This window comes from Dromiciops gliroides, chromosome 1 (genome assembly GCF_019393635.1).
Source record: "Dromiciops gliroides isolate mDroGli1 chromosome 1, mDroGli1.pri, whole genome shotgun sequence".
NCBI classification, from domain to species: Eukaryota; Metazoa; Chordata; class Mammalia; order Microbiotheria; family Microbiotheriidae; genus Dromiciops; species Dromiciops gliroides.
Genome location: NC_057861.1, coordinates 68,053,808 through 68,069,684, shown reverse-complemented (window position 1 = coordinate 68,069,684; position 15,877 = coordinate 68,053,808). Strand labels below are relative to the sequence as shown.

General features: G+C 41.2%; 1 protein-coding gene across 7 annotated transcripts in view; it reads left to right on the top strand.

Moving 5' to 3' along the window:
- The window catches only part of MLLT1 (MLLT1 super elongation complex subunit), a 100,283-nt gene that overhangs the window by 60,964 nt on the left and 23,442 nt on the right, over nucleotides 1-15,877 (top strand). For 3 of the 7 annotated variants that reach the window (XR_006356380.1, XM_044003302.1, XM_044003291.1), the window contains exons 4-6: nucleotides 10,769-10,912; nucleotides 11,456-11,464; nucleotides 15,220-15,345. Coding sequence is in view for 6 of the 7 variants with exons in the window: in XM_044003302.1 (XP_043859237.1) it covers nucleotides 10,769-10,912; nucleotides 11,456-11,464; nucleotides 15,220-15,345 (279 nt within the window). In the remaining variant the exon portion in view is untranslated. The remainder of the gene's footprint in view (nucleotides 1-10,768; nucleotides 10,913-11,455; nucleotides 11,465-15,219; nucleotides 15,346-15,877) is intronic. The other 4 variants (XM_044003305.1, XM_044003299.1, XM_044003308.1 and 1 more) reach the window with 3 other exon arrangements.

Here is a 15,877-nt window from a genome sequence, read left to right as displayed (position 1 = left end):
TGTGATTCTGTCATCAGTTGTTGTTCTGTGTAGTGATGTCATCTGGAATGCATTTTTTTTTTGCAGGGCAATGAGGGTTAAGTGACTTGCCCAGGGTCACACAGCTAGTAAGTGTCAAGTATCTGAGGCTGAATTTGAACTCAGGTCCTCCTGAATACATAGTGATGTCATCTGGAATACTGAGTTACATAAGACTTTACTAAGTAACCCTATGCTGTTGAATTTTTTTTTTTAATTCTTTGGTTTATTTGTGAGGTATTTGTGGTTTTGGTTTTGGTGAGGCAATTGGGGTTAAGTGACTTGCCCAGGGTCACACAGCTAGTAAGTGTTAAGTGTCTGAGGCCAGATTTGAACTCAGGTCCTCCTGACTCCAGGACTGGTGCTCTATCCACTGCACCACCTAGCTGCCCCTTGGTTTATTTTTAATAGGGTTTTGGGAGGATTTTTCCTATGTTACCAGCTGTTAACTTGCTGCTGTTAGTATGCCTTCCTGAAGCAGCCCTCTCCTAATTTTCCATGAGCTAAGTCAGGTAACTGAACTTGTTGAAACTATTTGTGTAGAAATGGTCTCTTTGCATCCATTCCTTGACCCTTTCCAATCAGTTTTCCACACAGCTGAAAAAGTACGGATTTAACCCTGTTGTTCCTCAGCTCAAGAATCTTTAATATTCCCCATTCCCTCTGGGATAAAATTAACTTACTTTCTTTGGTATTTAAAGACCTTCACAGTCTGGCTTCAGCCTATCTTTTCACTTTGATTAAACTTTCTTTCCCTCACACATGCTACAATTCAGACAGACTGGTCTGCTTGCGGTTTCTTGTATATACTACTCCATTTCCTGCCTCTGTGCCTTAGTACTATTTGTCCTCTGTGCCTGGAGTGTTCTCCCTTCTCATGTCACCACAGAACTCTTTGGTTCCTTCAAGGCTCAGTTCAAGTACTACCTCCCTCAAAAGACCTTTCCTGATTCACCTAGTTGTCACTTCCCTCCTTTACCACCAACTAATCACTGTGTATATATTCTGTATTTACTTAATTGATGAAAGTTAATCTGTTCCCCTACCTAGTAGAATGTAAATTTCTTGAGCACAGGAACTCTCACTTTTACACTTGTACCTCCAGCACCAAGTGTAGTTTTAATCACATGCTTAATTCTTACTATTTAAACTATTAAGCTTAATACTTAATGTTGACAAAAAAGCCTAAATAATTATAGATCACATTTATTTACATATTGATTAAGAGTTTCCTAGTTCTAAAGTGGTTTTATGAATGAAGTGCATTAATTTTAGTGATAGGAGGCTCAGATAAGAAAGCAATGTGCCTAGAAAGTACTTGCCTACTTTGCGAGTGGTTTTGTAGCAGTTTATATTGTTTGGTGGGGCCACCAGAAAACTGAATGGAGTGAGAGAGATGCTAACTGATTGGTTTGGGTTTTTATCCTTGTATACTTACAGCTGAGATTTCTCCAGATGGTAGGCGATCATTTAAAGGCTGTTGTTTCATGTCAGGCAAGAGCTGGAGCTGGAAGTGATGCAGGCTACCATGACATCCCTCACTGGGCAGCTCTTGTAATTCTTGTCCTGTAGTCCTATCTGTTAGGGTTTGGGTGACATCTGGCCACTCTAAGGACCTCCCTTCCCTAGTGGTTTTGCTTTTGTCATTGGCCATTTGGGGTTCTTGTACATGCTGGGCAAAGTAAAGATGAAAGCCAAGTGAGAGATGCCAAAATGCTGGCCAAACCCCTGCAGAGTGGCTGAAGAGCCACTTGGACATTATTTCCCTAACATTCAAGAAAACAGCTCAGCCATCCTAGAGTGTTTGAAGTGGAAGGAACCTGAGAGGACATCTGTTACTCACTGCCACCCCTTGCAGGAATCCCCTCAACAACTTTCCTGATCAGAAGGGGCTCAGCCAACCCCTGCTCGTATGACTCTGGTAACAAGAAGTACCTTCCTTTCTTCCTGAGGCAGCCTCTTCCACAGGAGGACAGCTCTGATTATTACTAAGTTCATTCTGATATTCCTTTATCAAATAGGAAAATATTGGCAAAATGTTTGGTATGTTCCTGGCACATAGTAGGTGCTTAATAAATGCTTAATCCCATCCTCTTTCCCCCTATGTGTTTTGTATTTGTTTCCATGTATACATTTTGTTTTCCCTACTAGAATGTAAAATTCCTTGGAAGCAAGCAGTGCTTTGTTATTGTCTTAATCATTATAAGTTAGGCATTTAATAAGCGCATGTTAAATGTATGTTGCATCTGTTTGGAGCTACTTAATGGTCTTTTTTACTTTTCCTGGATTCCCACTGAATTCCAAGTTGCTAAAGTACCCTTTGGATAAGAAGATTAGAAGAATGCCAAGAAATAAAAAGAGAACCTGAAAGAATCATACATTTAGAAAAAAAAATATTTCATGGGTCTGTAGGTTTCATTTCATTCAGAACTAAAAGGTATGTTAGAAATCATATATTTCCCCCTTTTGTAGAGGAGGAAAGTAACACCTAAAGCTTTGGTAACATTCTTCTAGTAACATAGGTAGTAATTGATTCAGCAAACATTCCTAAAGCATTCCCTGTGGGCAAGGCACTGCTACCAGAAACTGAGCAAGACTAGGATTTGAATCCACATCAGTTCTTGGGGGGGGGGGGGAAGCAGGGTAATGAGGGTTAAGTGACTTACCCAGGGTCACACAGCTAGTAAGTGTCAAGTGTCTGAGGCCGGATTTGAACTCAGGTCCTCCTGAATCCAGGGCTAGTTGCCCCACGTCACAGTTCTAATACCATTGTTCTTTCCCCTACATAATTAGGTTTTTTTCCCTCATCAATTATATAACTTCTTGCAAAAGGAGTTTTGTTTTTGATTAACTGAATGCTTTGGATTCCAATAGGCAAACACAAAGAACTTCTATAAGAAGGTGATCATGTTAATGATAGTGTGTAAGTGGGATGTGGAGAAGATGTTACAAGGTTAAGGATGAATTTAGGAACTTCAGGAATATTTGGGTACCCCTGTGAGCCTTTGTTCTGGTAGCTAGATGCTTATAAGAGGAGATTAGAGAGACTTACATGTCAAAGTTTGTCAGACCAGCTCTAACTAGTGATCTAGGAACCAAATAAGGAGACAGCGTTGTCAGGAGCCCAGGATGCACATTCGAAGACTGTGCTAATCCAGTTCCAGTCCAGAGCTGTGCTTAGTTTCCTTGGAACTTAAGATAAAGGTAGCTCTCTACATACTTCCCGGTCTGGGAAAGTAGGGGTCATGGAACCATCCAGGTTAGATAGTCTCTTCTTCAGTGTTATGGTTCTGAGTCTGATTTGGGAGCAGCCCAAGGCCTAATCCTCAGCAGGTCCACTCACCAGGAGGAGCTACACCTTGCTAAAGCCTCTCTCTCCTAGCTAGTTCAATGGAAAGAAATCGAAGAGCAAGACTGGATTTTTGCATGCACTTATACATATTGTTTTGGGAATTTGAACTGGTTTGTTTAGTAACCTCAGGGTTTTGGTCTCTTAACAGTGAGAGAGAAGCTGGCTTGTGGCCAGAAATAATGGGGAGTAGATTGCTATATGAGGCTGTGGAACTCTGTGGAACATTTGCAGTTCTAGAGTTGAAGGCATAATAACCTTAAGTGCATATTACCGGGAACATGAAATCAAGAATTTGAGTCCAGTCATTGTTACACTTGTGTCTGCCAACTGATACTATTATTTTACCGATATCATCCAATGGATATAATGAATTGTACAGGAATCCCCATGTTTTATTTTCTGATAGTTTTATTGGGCAGTGCTGTATTGTACTCTGGGAGATTGCTTCTTTCATCTTCACTTGTCTGATATACTGAAAAGAGCAGAGGATGGCAGAATCAGAGAAGCTATGCTTGGGGCAGCTGAGTGGCCAAGTGGATAGAGGACCAGGCCTGGAGTCTGGCCTCAGACACTAGATGTGTGACTCTGGGCAAGTCCCTTAACCCTATTTGCCTCCGTTGCTTCATCTGTTAAAATGGGCTGGAGAAGGAAATGGCAAGCCACTCCAGTGTCTTTGCCAAGAAGACCACAAATGGAGTAATGAAGAGTCAAAAATGACAAAAACAAGTGAAATGTCTGAACAACAAGGGCTGTGCTTGCTGGAACCCTGGCTTTGCTACTTAACTGACTAAGCAGATAGATTTGGATTTAAACCTACATCTTCCTGATTCCAGGCACTGGTTCAAGGACCCTGGGCAAGTCATATCCTTTCTGAGCCTCAGTTTCTTCCTCTGCATAATGAGGATAATAATAGTACCTACCTTATAAGATTGTTGTAAGGACTAAATAAGGTAATTCATATAAAGTACTTTTCAACCCTTGAAGTTCCGTATAAATAAGTGTAAGCAGGCTATTATTACTACAGCTATTACCTTCATAATGCTAGGTAAATCAGTTCACCCCTGGACCTCAGTTTTCTCATCTATAAAATTAAGGTATTGAATTAAATGATTTTTTTAACACCTGATTTATTATATTGCCTCACTCCAAATCCTGTGATATTAGTTACTTTTTAGGTGTCTGAATTTTTTCCCATCAGAAAGGCATTCAAGCCATTCTGAAATTTCAGCCCTCTACTATATTAAAACTGTGTTACTATTTTTGGTGCCTATAGCACAGAACAAGCCCTAGAGTCCACAGCCTCCTTCTTGATATGCATGAGTAACTATATCCTTTCTAGTTGTAGACCTTAATAAGTAAGCCTCTTCCTGGTGTCAGACTTAGCCCCTTGTAAGTAGTGTTTTAGCTATTTCCTTGAGGCCTGAATGCCCTGCTGAGGTGCTGTTAAATAGGACAATACTTTGTATGGTTTGTATTGTATATTCTGTCTTAGTTGATTTATATAGAAAGCTTTATACTACTCAGTGAAGACTGACTAAACATAGTCCTTTACTCAAAGTCATGTGTAAGTTCTTAAATCAAGAATGTAACCCTTCTTTTATGGCATTGCTTCTATGAGAAAATTAGATTCAGCCTCTATTTTTTTCCCAGCATACTTGAGTTTGAGACTAGCTGACCTATTTAGGAACTTTAGAAATATTTGGGTACCCCTGTGAGCTTTTGTTGTAGTAGCTAGATGCTTATAAGAGGAGATTAGAGAGACTTACATGTCAAATTTTGTTGGACCAGCTATAACTAATGATCTAGATACTAGATACCAGATACAAGGAGACAGGGTTGTCAGGAGCCTTCAGAAAGAACTTCCATCATGGAATAGCTAACAGTGTAAGCAAGGTGAAAATAGTAGAGATGGGAGAAACTCAAAATTCATACGTTATAAACTGTGTGATCACAGGAATACATGCCCCTGTTTATGATCTGAGTCTAGAAATTCAACTTCCCAGTTTTAAAAATATTTTTTTAATTTATTATTTATTTTAACATTCTTTTCTTTTTAAATTTTGAGTTCCAAGTTCTGTCCCTCTCTTCCACTCCCTCCCCTACCCCCTGAGAAGGCAGGTGATATATCAGTTATACCTGTGAAAGCATGCAAAACATTTCCATATTAGCTATATTGTTTTTAAAAGCAAGAAGAATTAAGTGAGAAAATCATATTTTAATTTACACTCAAACCTCATCAGTGTTCTATCTGGAGATAGATAACATTTTTTCATCATGAGTCCTTTGGAATTGTTGTAAATAATTGTATTGATCAGTTTAGCCAAGTAATTCACAGTTAATCATCATTACAACATTGCTGTTACTCTGCACAATAATCTCTTCACTTTGCAACAGTTCATATAGGTATTGCCATGTTTTTCTGAAACCACCTTCATCATTTCTTATAGTACAATGGTACTCCATTGTGATCATATACTACAACTTTTTCAGCCATTGATGTGCTTGATTTTTAGTTCTTTGCCACCACAAAAAAGAGCTGCTATATATGTTTTTGTAAATGCTGTAGAGGTCCTTTTCCTTGGGAAATAGAACTAGTAGTGGCATTGCTGATCCAAGGGTTTGCAGTTTTATATCCCTTTGGGATATAGCTCCAATTTGTTTTCCTGAATGGTTGGACCAGTTCACCACTCCACCAGCAGTTCATTAGTATGTCTGTTTTTCCGGAAGGTGTGAGTTGGTACCTGAGAATTGCTTTAATTAACCTTTCTCTAATGAATAGTGATTTAGAACCTAGCTTAAACTGTGGGTTGCAAACCCATGGGTCGCTTAACTGAATGTGGGGGTCATGAAAAATTTGTCAGTGGTAAACGGTTATGTATACCTGTTTTTATATACCTATATGTCTGGAGTTGCATAAAAATTTATCAGGCAAAAAGGGGTCACAAATGGAAAAGTTTAAGAAACCCTGATTTAGAGCATTTTTTCATATGACAACAGATAGCTTTGATATCATATTCTGAAAACTGCCTGTTTATATCCATTGACCATTTATCAGTTGGGGAATGACTTTTTTTTTTTTCAAAAATTTGACTCATAGCTATACTCAGCATATATTCAAGCAACAAAGCCTTTATTAAAGAAACTTAAGGAAAAAATTTTGTATTTCATTGTCTGTGGTACCTTTTAACAAAATGTAGTTTCCCTGATTATCCCTTTTAATTAGGTCTATTTTAGCTTTTGCTTTGTCTGAGATGATGACTCCTACCTGTTTTTTGTTGTTGTTATTTAGTTCAGCTGAAACATACTAGAGTCTGCTCCAGCCCTTTATATTAACTCTGTTTGCCTTTCTGTTTCAAGTTTGTCTCGTAAGCATTGTGTTGTTGGATTCTGATTCTAATCCATTCTGCTATTTGCTTCCATTTTACGGATGAGCTCATCACATTCATATTCACAGTTATGATGACTAATTATGTATTTCTCTCCATCCCATTTTCTTCTGTTTCTACCTCTCTCTTTTTATCTTGTCCCTCCTGAAAAGTCTGTTTTGCTTCTAATCATTACCTCTTTTAATTTTCCCCTCCTTTTATCATCATCCCCCCTTTTCTTCCCTTCCCCATCTATTTCCCTACTAGGTAAGTTGCATTTCTGTGTGTGTGTGTGTGTGTGTGTGTGTGTGTGTGTGTGTGTGTGTGTGTGTGTGTGTATTCTTCCTTCTTTGAAGCAATTCCCATTTCCCCTTCACTATAAAAGTTCTTCCTTGCACTCCTCTTTTATGTGAGAAAATTTCCCCCATTCTATCTTTACCTTTCCCTTCTTCCAGGGCATCCCTCTTTTCTCATGCCTTCATTTTTGCGGGGAGAGAATTCTAATATAACTGATTCACATCCATGCCCTCTGGTTATGTAAACTCCTTTTGACTGCCCTAATAATGATAAAGTTCTTAGGAGTTACAGGTATCATCTTCCCATATAGGAATACAAATTGAGACCTTTATGATTACAAGATCTTTCATGTTAGCCTTTTTTGTACTTCTCTTGAGGCTTCTGTTTGAAAGCCAGATTTTCTATTCAGCTTTGGTCTTTTCATCAGGAATGCTTGAAAAAATCATCTGTTTCATTAAATATCCATTTTTCCCCTTGAAGGATTAGACTCATTTTTTTATGTATAGGTGATTCTTGATTGTAATCCAGTTCCTTTGCCTTCTGGAATATCCACTCCTTTAATGTGAAGGCTGTTAAGGCTTGTGTGGCTCCACAGTATTTAAATTGTTTCTTTTGGGCTGCTTGAAGCATTTTCTTTTTGACCTGGGAGCTCTGGAATTAGCTGTAATACTCCTGGGAGTTTTCATTTGGGATTTCTTTCAGGAGATTCTTTTCTGTTTTACCCTCTGGGGCAGCTAGGTGGCACAGTGGATAGAGCATTGGCCCTGAAGTTGGGAGGACCTGAGTTCAAATTTCACTTTAGACACTTACTAGCTGTGTAACCCTGGGCAGTTCACCTAACCCCAATTGCCTTAAACATTCAGGGCCAACTCCAATTGTTCTGATGTATATCTTGCCACTGGACCCAGATAGCTCTGGAGGAGAGAGTAAGGTTGGTGACCCTTCACAGTCCTCCGTCCCTTAAGTCCAATTCACTGCAAGTCATGACATCTCCCAAATGTCACGGTCCTCTTTGAGAACGAAGGATAAACAGTATTATTTTACCCCCTGGATCTAAGATATTGGAGGAGTTTTCCTTGATTATTACTTGAAATATGATGTCTAGGCTCTCTTTTTGATCATGGTTTTCAGGTAGTTCAATAATTCTTAAATTCCCATTCCTTGATTTTTTTCTTCAGGTCAGTTGTTTTTTCCAATGAAATATTTCACATTTTCTTCTAATTTTCATTCTTTTGACTTTGTTTTATTGTTTCTTGATGTCACATTTTAAAGGAGTTCTTTTCTCCAGTGAATTTTTGTACCATTTTTCCCCATTAGGCCCATTCTGGGTTTTTGTTGTTGTTGTTTTTTTAGTGAGGCAATTGGGGTTAAGTGACTTGCCGAGGGTCACACAGCTAGTAAGTGTTAATTGTCTGAGGCCGGATTTGAACTCGGGTCCTCCTGACTCCAGGGCCGGTGCTCTATCCACTGCGCCACCTAGTTGCCCCCCCCATTCTGTTTTCTAAAGTGTTATTTTCTTCAGTATTTTTTTATACCTGTTTTATCAAGCTATTCTCTTTTCATAATTTTCTTACATCACGCTCATTTCTTTTCCCAATTTTTTCCTCTATCATCTCTTTCTTTAACTCTTCTAGGAATTCTTGTTAGGCTTAGGTCCAGTTTAGGTCCAGTATCATGTTTCTTCGAGGCTTTGTTTGTAGCAGTTCTCCTCTTGTCTTCTTCTGAGTTTATGTCTTGGTCTTCCCTGCCACTGTACTAGCTTTTTATGGTTAAATTCTTTTTTGTTGTTTGCTCATTTTTTCAGCCTGTTTCTTGACTTTTAATTTTATGGTAAACCACCTGAGGGTGGGGAGACACCATCCCAAGCTTCAGACTTTATTGTGCTGCTGTTTTCAGAGCTAGTTCTTGGGGGTCTGCAAGTTTTGAGTGTTTCCAAAATGCCATGCTCCTAAGAGAGGTGTGTGGTCGATGTCGTCTGCTCTCCTGTTCTGCACTCTGGTCTTTATCCGAGAAGTGTCACTGATCTCCTACAGCCACAAGCACTAGTGCTTTCTTTGCCTTGGAACTGTGACTAGGGCTCCTGCTACCATCTGACAAACCACCAGTGCTCTCCATCCTAGAACTGCAAGCCAGAATTGCTTATGGGCAATAGAATTGCCAGTCAGTGCCACCTATAATCTCTTTCTGACTGGTTATCTGACCCCCTTACCAGCTCTGGGCTGAGAGCTTCTGAAATGGCTGCTGAGCTGCTATTGTTAGCACTACATATTTGGACTTCCCAGTACTTTTCATAAGTAAATGAATCATGGATCTGAGTCCATATTCTAAGGTCGAGTTTACATAGCTAACATGAATAGACTCAGTTTATTTTCTTACCCCAAACTCAGAAACTTGGGGGAGAAATTGAGCCACTAGGCTTAAGGTTTCAGGGCTAGGTAGTACAGTGAATAGAGCCCCAGGCCTGGAGTCTGAAAGACCTGAGTTCAAATTTGACCTCAGACGTTTACTAGCTATGTGACCCCAAACAAATCACTTAACCTCTGCTTCAGTTGCCTCATCTGTAAAAGGGAGATAACAGTAGCTCCTCCCTTTCACAGTTGTTGTGAGGATCAAATAAGATAATATATGCAAAATGCTTAGCCCAGTGCCTGGAACATGGAAAACACTATATAAATGTTAACTCTTGTTCTTGGTGTTAATTTCTGTCTATTTCCTATGCTTGGTATTTTACTTTTTGTCTATGAGAGAGTTCATAGGATCGTAGAGCTGAAAGAGCCCTCCAAAATCATCCTGCTCTTACATTTTACAGATGAGGTAAGGACCCACCAAGGGAAGGGATTTTCCCAAGGTCATATAGTTGGTAAGTGTGAGGCTCCTAACTTGGATCTCCTCCAAATCTAGTGTTCTTCTCCACTGTACCATGCTGTTTTCTACCCCCGATTGCCAGAAGGAATCTTCTGGACTCCCTGGTCCAACCACCAACTGTTCTACTCATCTTCCTCCTTCATTCAGTCCCCTTTATGAGTATGGACTGGAGACTCAGAGAGAAAAGATGAGAGGAGTGATCCTTTGAACTCCTCTAAGGGCTTGACTACGCTGGCTGCCCTTTTCCCTTTGGCACTTCTTCCAACCCTTTTGATATTTGGTGTCTTTCTTCCTCCCCCACCGCCGGCCATTTCTGGGACTCTGAGAATGATTGCTGACTGCAGCACTACGTAAAGTGTTTTACATCCATCACATTTGATTCTCACAACAACCGCTGAGGTAGATAGTAATGCTGTCTTCATTTACAGAAGAGGAAATTGTCCGTGTTCTCACAGTTTTTAAGTGTCAGAACTAGGATTAGGACCTGGGTCTCCTGACTTCAGGTCTAGCATTCTTTCCATTATACCCCATTCAAGCTGGACTGTGAACTTTCCATAGCAACTTGAGTTGGGGGCAGTCCAAGCATGGCTCCAGGCAGCCACTGGCTCAAGAAGTACAACTGGGCACAGGCAGTGCTTATGGCAGTTTGGGTTCCTGAGAAGGAAAGGGGATGGGGGGGGGGGCGGGTCAAAAAGGTAAATGAATTGAGAATGTAGAGAAAATCAGTAGCAAAAGGCTTCTGTTGATGGCGCTCCGTGTTTATTAAGCCACGCTTCCACATTCTTTGGGGTATGCAACATGTATCACTAATGCCTCTGCAGTCTCACGTCTGATCCTCTAAAACTGCTTCCCTGTGTTTTCTTGGTTTAAGGAGGAGCCGAAGAAGGTTTGCTTCACATATGACCTGTTCCTGAATCTGGAGGGAAATCCGCCTGTGAATCATCTTCGTTGTGAGAAACTGACTTTCAACAACCCCACCAAGGAATTCAGATCCAAGCTTCTGAGGGCAGGAGGGGTGAGTGCCCGAGGGGCTGGCTTTGAGACTTTTTCATTTTGCCAAGGAGGAAGCATCTGGTATTCTGTGAAATAGAAGCTCTCTTAAGGCTGAAGTGTATGCATGCTACATCATATAGGTGGTTTTCTGTCGGTATTCATACTCTGCCCTTCCTGGCTGGCAGATGGTGCCATCCACATTCCTCTTAGCTAGCTGACTCCTCTCAGAACCTTGGCACTAGATTGTCAGAGCTAGAAAAGCCTTAAAAATCACATTGTTGGATCCCTTCCCCCCCCTTCCCATTTTATAGCTAGAGAATGGGAGACTGAGGGAAGAGCAGGTTATTTGCCAAGGCAGTCTAGTGAGGTAATGGCAGATCCTGATGACAACACAGGACTTTCCTACGACAGTCCCTAGGTGTCAGGCCCAAATGTTAGTCTAGTCAACTCTGGATTTTTTTAGGAGCTGATTGTCTCATTGGTGGATTATTGATGCTCTTTGTCTCCCCCTCACCTTTCTGGCTGCCTGCTGTTAAATTACTGCCCATGAATGGGATGGATGAAGAGAGAGAAGGTGAGAGGCCTGTCAGTCACTCTCCTAAGTCCATTGGTTCAGAGGTTCCTGGCGAGGCAGGCTCCTGGGTCTGTGTTCAGTCTTAGGATGTTCCAAGTGGCTTCTCTGTGTGTTTTGCTGAGTTATCCATGTCCTTAGACTGTGTCAAAAGCTTCTAGTGACAGCTGTGTTTTATATTATATTGGTGAGCTGTGAGAAGTGTCATGATTGCTTTGGCTTGTTCTTGGTTTGCACGCCCCTGCCCTGCATGGAAGAGTTGGTGATGCTGCTGTGGGGAAGGGAAATGTGGAAAGAGAGGAGCTCCGTGCTTCCAGGGGGTTTGGACTTTTAGGCTACACGTTTGACCTAGAAGTCATGAAAGGATGAAAGTCTTAGAGGCCTTGTTTGGCTCTTGCTCGAAGTCTCAGAAGATGTTGGGGGGTTTGAACATTGAAGGGCAAAATGGAAAAGCAGTGCCCAAAGTAAACGTCTAGGAATTGGAATGAAATGAAGCCTCTGGACTTGGAGAGAATTGCTCGCACTGGGCTTTTTTTTTAGTCATCATTTTCTTAGGGATTTAATTCTAGAGTATTATGCAAAATATTTCAAACATACTAAAAGCTTTGGTAGAGGAGAGACTGGAGGAGGGAATGAGTGGAGAGGGAGGGATAAAATTATAGAGGGGCAAGGGGGAAAGAGACTGAGAGTAGAGAATAGAGTGATGGAGAAAAAAAGGGTTGAGAGAACTGTATTTTTTCTTTTGTAAAAAGATATTAAACAAGAATCATAAAAAGACTAGTATCATGCCCAAGCCCTATGCCCTCTGAGAATTCACATCTACAAGAGAAACTAAAACTAGCTTCCCTGGTCAGGAGAGCTACCCATTTGGGGGTGCCAAAGAAGACACCAGGGCTTGTGAATGAGAGTTGCTCACATTCATTTGTTGGTGGGGAGCAAGAGTGCTCTGTCCATAGTTGTCCAACTCTGTCAATTTTTTTTACCTTAAAAGGGGGAGGAAAGGGAAGGGGACAAGTTTACTAGTTAATAAGTCTCCTCCTGCTGGCTGTGGGGATCTCTGCAAGGAAAGCCAAAGTCTAGGACTGAGTCTGGATGTGTTTTCACAGTAAATGTTTACAACCTTTTCTCCAAAGAGCTTCAGGGTCCTGATTTGCTACCCCTTCTCATAGGAGAAAAAGAGGTAGGAAGTAGTAATAGGTACACAAAGAGAGAGAAAGAAGAAAGATGGGAGGGGAAAAAACAAGCCATAGTCTAGCTGATCTGTGTGCCAACTCTTTAAAGGGGGATCATTCCCTCAGTAAGGAAGGAGACTGGGCTGTAGAATATAGAGTATTCGTATTAGTGGTCTTTGTCCTGGGTGCTGCTGAGAAAGAGAGGAAGGCGGTGTTAGGAGTTGATTTGAATGAACTCTAACAAGGCCCTTAAGTCCTACAGACTGTGTGTGTGTGTGTTGGGGGTAGGGGGGTGCCGGGTATGGCATGGGATTCTAACCCAGTGGTTTCCACACAGCTCTTTTCATCTAAAGCCAGCCAGGCGAGCTGAGTAGCCACTGGTGCCCCAGGAGTGATGGCATTGGCTGTGCTACCTGCTTTGAAATCTATCTCCATCAGAACGCATCCTACAAAGGGTGTCTAGCTGTATCCTCTTTCAAGACTTACAGCCTGGGAGGAATGAGTCCTCAGACCTACCACACTACCTTACTCCTAGTTGGCACTTATCCTGTTGAAACCTATTAGGAAGACTTCATTTTTTCCTTAGTGGATAGCTTTGCCTTTAGCAATTTCTCATTGTGCGTGACCATTTATTTCTCAGGAACCTGTAAGAATTGAGCGGACTAGTTGCTTCCTCTTAAGTCTCTGCCAAAAGTAACAAGGCTAAATATTAAGCCAGTAATTGACTTGCTTGCACATGTCCCCCAGGCCTGGTTATTAGCCTTGCTGCTATGAGGCTCAGTCCAAAGTAGAAGTAGACCGAATAGTGACTATTCTGGTGGAGATATTATCAGTCCTGTTAAGTCCCACTTAGTTAACTGAGTCTGAAATACATGACTAGTGATGTTTTCTCAAGCTGTGGGGTTTATTTCATTAATTAACTCAATTGACTTTCTTTTTTTAAGGCTTTTACCTTTGTTAAGAAAAATGAAAAATACAAAACAAAACAATTTACCTTAGTAAGATGTTAGACTATAGGGGGTAAAGTGATCAATTTGAAGAGAGAACTGAGTCCAACTCTAAGTGGAAGGAAAAGACTTATGATGGACAACCCACAGGAGTTCAGGAACCTCAAGGAAATCTATGGATGAAGCAAAAGCCACAGCTGTTTAACTGGGAGATCACTTGCTCCCTTTGCATCCTCTCCCTGTGCTTGCTTACCAAATCTCTTTACTGGGAGCCTACAGGTGTGGGAGACTTTACTCCACATTTTTTTCCCCAGATAACTGTCTTCATTCTGATAGAAATAGCACATGGATCAATTTCTTTCAGTTACCTTCTTAGTGATACTATTATGAGTTTCACAGTAAGACATTTCCTGATGACCTACTTTGGCCTCATGCTTTACAGTTTCAAAGTGGTTGGTATGAGAGGCCACACACGCCTTCTTTCCAAACATTCCTCTGGGCAGGTGCCCTCCTCATAAGTGCTGTGAAGGAATGTTCTTCACTTTAGCTTCTTAGGTTAAATTTACTAATTTTGTTCACCATGGAATTAAAGGTGATAGACTGTGTAATTAATGCTGCTTTGGCTGAATTGAGTTCTGAAAAGGCTTATTCCAGTCTTTTTATTGTGCATCTTGCTGTGACCCAGATTCTGGAGTGAGCAGCAGATGTTATCTTTTAGCATTCAGGTAGCTAGCCCCTTCTGTGTTCGACTTTCTTTGCCAATAATAGCTGTCTTGGCAAACTTTCTTTCAGTTGGAGAGTGTTTTATGGGATGGATCCCCTGGGAGCTCACACTGGTGTGGTTGCCCTGGCTCTTTTAATTTCTTGTACCTTTCCAACAAAGAGAGCATTGAAGAGCTCTTCTGTCCCACAATTGTACTGAGGAGTTGCATTTGCAAAGAGAAGAGCTTAAGTGTCCTTCTTAAATCTGAGAATCTTGATTCCTCTCCTGATTCTTTCTCAAGCTTGTTGTATGATCTTGGCCAAGTCACTTAACAGTTTCTTTGTTTCTTAATCATCACCATCTACCTGAAAAATCAGGTTGCTTGCCACCTAAGTTAGATCAGGGATATGTGGGACTTCATAGATTGTTATTCATCTGTACACATTTAACAGAAGGCATTATAAGACTGCTTATTGCTAGTATTTATCTAGCTTCTCATTGTCTTCCCAAATTGTGTTTCCAGTTGCAAAAACAAAGCAAAAGTCAGATTTGGGCAAAAAGGAAACCCTTAATTCTTCAAAATCCCCATAGCACTCTTCCTGGAACATCTGTATCAAAATGTGCTGCACATGGTACTTCAGTGTGTCTCAGAGGTCATGTTGCCTGTTCCCTGGTCACTACAATCCTTCTCTCTTTCCTGGTAGGACTGGCATGTTGCAGTTCACCTCATCACCCTTCATTTTGAGTGCTGAGAATTAAGTTAATGACATTAACAGAGATATCTGACTTGTTAGGGGAAAGTAGCCCATAAACTTGCCTATAAAGGAGACTTCCAGGTGCTTTTAGCTGTAGCTGATACAGCACCTATCTCCTCCCATTTGGGTTTCCACTCTTCTCCTTGCTCATTGATAATATCTGTCTCTTCTTTATTACTAGGTGATGGTAATGCCAGAAGGAGCAGAAACGGTATCCAGGCCCAGTCCTGACTACCCCATGTTGCCCACAATACCACTCTCTGCCTTCTCAGATCCCAAGAAGACCAAACCATCCCATGGCTCCAAGGTTAGTGAGGCTGGAGACACAGTCATTTGGGAGCGTTGTGGCCCAGCTGCTGGAGGGTTCCTGTATTAAGTGCAATTCCCTCAGGTGTAGTCTGATTCTGAGTTTCTGGAATACCCTCCCCTTGGCATCTTCCCTCTTTGCTCTCTCCCTGGCTTGGGCTGTACTTATCTTTGAGTAGTTCCTCTACCCAGAGTAACAGGCTTTCCTGTATTTGGAAAAATGACTGGACAGAGTAGTAAATGCTCCTTTTACTATGCTCAGCTTAAATTCAGTGGTGCTGCTCGTTCCTGCATGATGGACTTTGGGCTGGCATCTTTCATCATCCTCAGTGTACAGGGGTTCTTTTTCCTTCTGGAGTATCTCTACAGGACTTCTCAAATCTCCTGAACTACATAAACACAGTTGTTAGATCAGTACTTTAATGCCAAGCCCAGGAGTTTTCACATGTGGTGTTAGGGATGCTTCTGCAGCATTGCTTTTTCAGTAATTACTGAAAACTTGTCACAAAAGACTGTTGGGATTGGGTGGATAG